The following is a 2,621-nucleotide window of genomic DNA, read 5'->3' as shown; positions in this document are numbered from 1 at the left end:
AACGACCTCCAAGAGAATCTTACGAGAAGTAAACCCAAAAATATGCTAGGTGTAATTTCAAAAGGAACCCCTTGAATAACCTCAAAATACCTCTGCAGGTGTTCCTGAAGTAGATAATCTGCATAAGATTTCTTAAAAGTTTCATAGAAGAATCGCTTATAGGAATGAACAGTATAAATCGCCGATGCAGTCCTTGGATGAATTCCCTGCGTACTTCGAGAAAATCCCTGGAAAAAATGTGATAGAATCTTTTATATGCAGCTCTGGAAAAAATCATAAACAAATCTGGACAACGGACTCTAAATCCAATAGAGGTTGTCGCGCAGTATAATCGAACCCGACTTGTAGCATAGCATAGCATAGCATAGCATAGCATGAATACTTGCACAAATCTTGGATGGAGTTGCAAAGTTGAATATATCCATTGACATTGCTGATGTCGCTACTATCTACAATGTCATAGATTCACTCAGCTCCACACACCTGGCCAAGTCCTTGCAAGCATTTATAAATCCCTTCGTCAACTTAGAAAGAGCCCAGAACTGAAGCAGCTTCCAATAGATGAAAGGATGTTTAAAATAGCGAATTTTCAACTTATATGCAGTTATATAGCAAATATATACTTAAGTAGAATTATTTATAAATAAATAATATTGGAAAGATCTCACCAATTGTTGGGTGGTATTTGTAGTTTAATGCCGATCATCTAATTATCTTGATTAATGTTCTTCTTTACAAAGAACAACACAATACTGAACACTAAACACCCGCGCATCTATTGTTTTGATTTTCACGCGAGACAATAGCGAACGCGATCGATTATACAGTATAATCGAACCCGACTTGTAGAGCAAAAATCTGCATAAAAAATACAAAAAAAAAAGAAAAAAGAAAAAAAAAATCGTCAAACACATTAAATGTGATTTATTTTATTGTTTCACGACCCATATTGTCAGCAATATGATCCTATGGTTGAGCTCGAATCCTACCAATCGATTACTCAAGCTGCCGCGAATCATAATCACTTATGTGGTTGAGGTTGTTCATCCGCGCATGATACAATACTTTTTGTTTGTCTACATAACTGTACATATCTAAATGAACCGCGTTTGAAGATCGTCCATCCGGCAGGACACGCCTTATGTGGCTAATCATATCCTTCATTTCCGGGTTGACCGAAAACGCTGATCGAATAACACTCTTCTGCTGGTCCATATTTTTGGTTGACAAACTTGCACTTTCCAAACGAATCATGTTAGTGGTGTTACGTGATGCACAAATTATCTTTCTCATTTGCTCAACGATTGCTTCCAGGATTTCCACCTCTCGTTCAAGATCGTGACTAGTGTGATGTTTATCGTTTTTCGTCTCAATGCGGCACTGGTGAGTGACTGGGTCTACATCGCACCCGAATGGAGACTGTTCCTCAGAGCTTACTTCATTCAGCTGATCATCGGCTACAATGAAAGGATATTTCGAAGTCTGCGAATCTGCAGCTGTTGGTCTTACTCCAACTGCTGGACGACGATCAGACGAACCAGGATTAGTTTTGGGTTGAACTTGAGGAATTGATTTTGCTTTACAGTTGCATCGATTGATGGTTGAGGCTGAAACCAAAAAGTAAATAGTAAAGTTTATTTAACTAATACTCATAGTTGTTCTTTCGAATGCGTCTTACCAGTAACCGTCATTTTTTGTAGATGTAGACGAGTAACGTTGGTGCTAATCCCTAGTAGCACATGGTAATACAGTACATCTCCCTTCTTGATCAGTACCTCCTCATCATTAATGATGAACTTTCCGAATGTGATTGACGTGGTATTTTGGCAAACATCGCAGTGATTTTCGTTTGATTGCTTAGGACTACGGTTGACATACAACTCTATTCCGAATAATGTGGTATTGGGAGATCGTCGCACTATGGACACCGTTAAACCTTTCGGCTCCTGAACTTCGAAGTGAACGAAAGGATCGTGATGGTGCCAATGATGAACGTGTCTCTGTCGATAACTGCTTTTACTACTATATCTCTCGCAATGATTGCAACGAGCCGAAACCACAGCCAAAAGACAACTCACTAGCAGAATTTGTTTGAAGTTCATTTTGAACTCGTTGAACATACCAATCACTTCTGACTCTTCGGTTAATTGTTAATAAATGTTCGTACAAGTGTCGAGTTTTCGTTTATATAAAGACTTTATTGAGTTCGTTATCAATGCATGTGGATTTGCCTCGGAAAGATTAAGAGGTTAAAATCGTAAACTAGCCAACCAGTAGTGGGCTGGCCCTGTGGCACATGCAACGTCGCATGCGATCATAATGTTCTATTTGGTAGCTTCTGAAGCTAACGAGAATGATCCCGAATGTCCGGTGTGGAACCGGTTTACAATGTCATGTTCCAGTTATGAGTCACATTGATGTTTACGCTCTCGATTCAATGGAAGACTTGCAAGTTGTCTTATCACCAAACAGAAAGAGTGTCTTTTACTCACGGTTATCTTTTTTTTTTTGCTTCTCGGCTTCTACATACGAGCACTTTCACGAAAGCCAGAGCTGTATTGCTAACCATTTTAGCCAGGCAGGCACGAAAAAACTGTTTTTTTTTTGTCCTATAAATTTTG

The 2,621-nt window shown here is 39.0% G+C and overlaps 1 protein-coding gene across 1 annotated transcript; it reads right to left on the bottom strand.

Moving 5' to 3' along the window:
* Nucleotides 1-913: 913 nt before the first annotated feature.
* Nucleotides 914-2,401, bottom strand: LOC109430116 (uncharacterized). The gene is made up of 2 exons (XM_019706147.3): nt 1,679-2,401; nt 914-1,607 (listed from the first exon to the last, which is right to left on the bottom strand). The coding sequence occupies exons 1-2, from the start codon at nt 2,118-2,120 to the stop codon at nt 997-999; spliced, it is 1,053 nt and encodes a 350-aa protein (XP_019561692.2). The 5' UTR covers nt 2,121-2,401; the 3' UTR covers nt 914-996.
* Between the last annotated feature and the right edge of the window lie 220 nt (nt 2,402-2,621).

The sequence above is a fragment of the Aedes albopictus genome, chromosome 2 (assembly GCF_035046485.1).
Source record: "Aedes albopictus strain Foshan chromosome 2, AalbF5, whole genome shotgun sequence".
NCBI classification, from domain to species: domain Eukaryota; kingdom Metazoa; phylum Arthropoda; class Insecta; order Diptera; family Culicidae; genus Aedes; species Aedes albopictus.
Note: the sequence above shows the minus strand (reverse complement) of the source record. Positions and strands in the feature narration are given on the sequence as shown.

Coding starts and splice junctions, on each gene's coding strand:
- LOC109430116 (XM_019706147.3), bottom strand. CDS start 2,120: ATGTTCAACGAGTTCAAAATGAACTTCAAACAAATTCTGCTAGTGAGT. Junction 1,608..1,678: donor ACAAAAAATGACGGTTACTG/GTAAGACGCATT, acceptor TTTTGGTTTCAG/CCTCAACCATCAATCGATGC.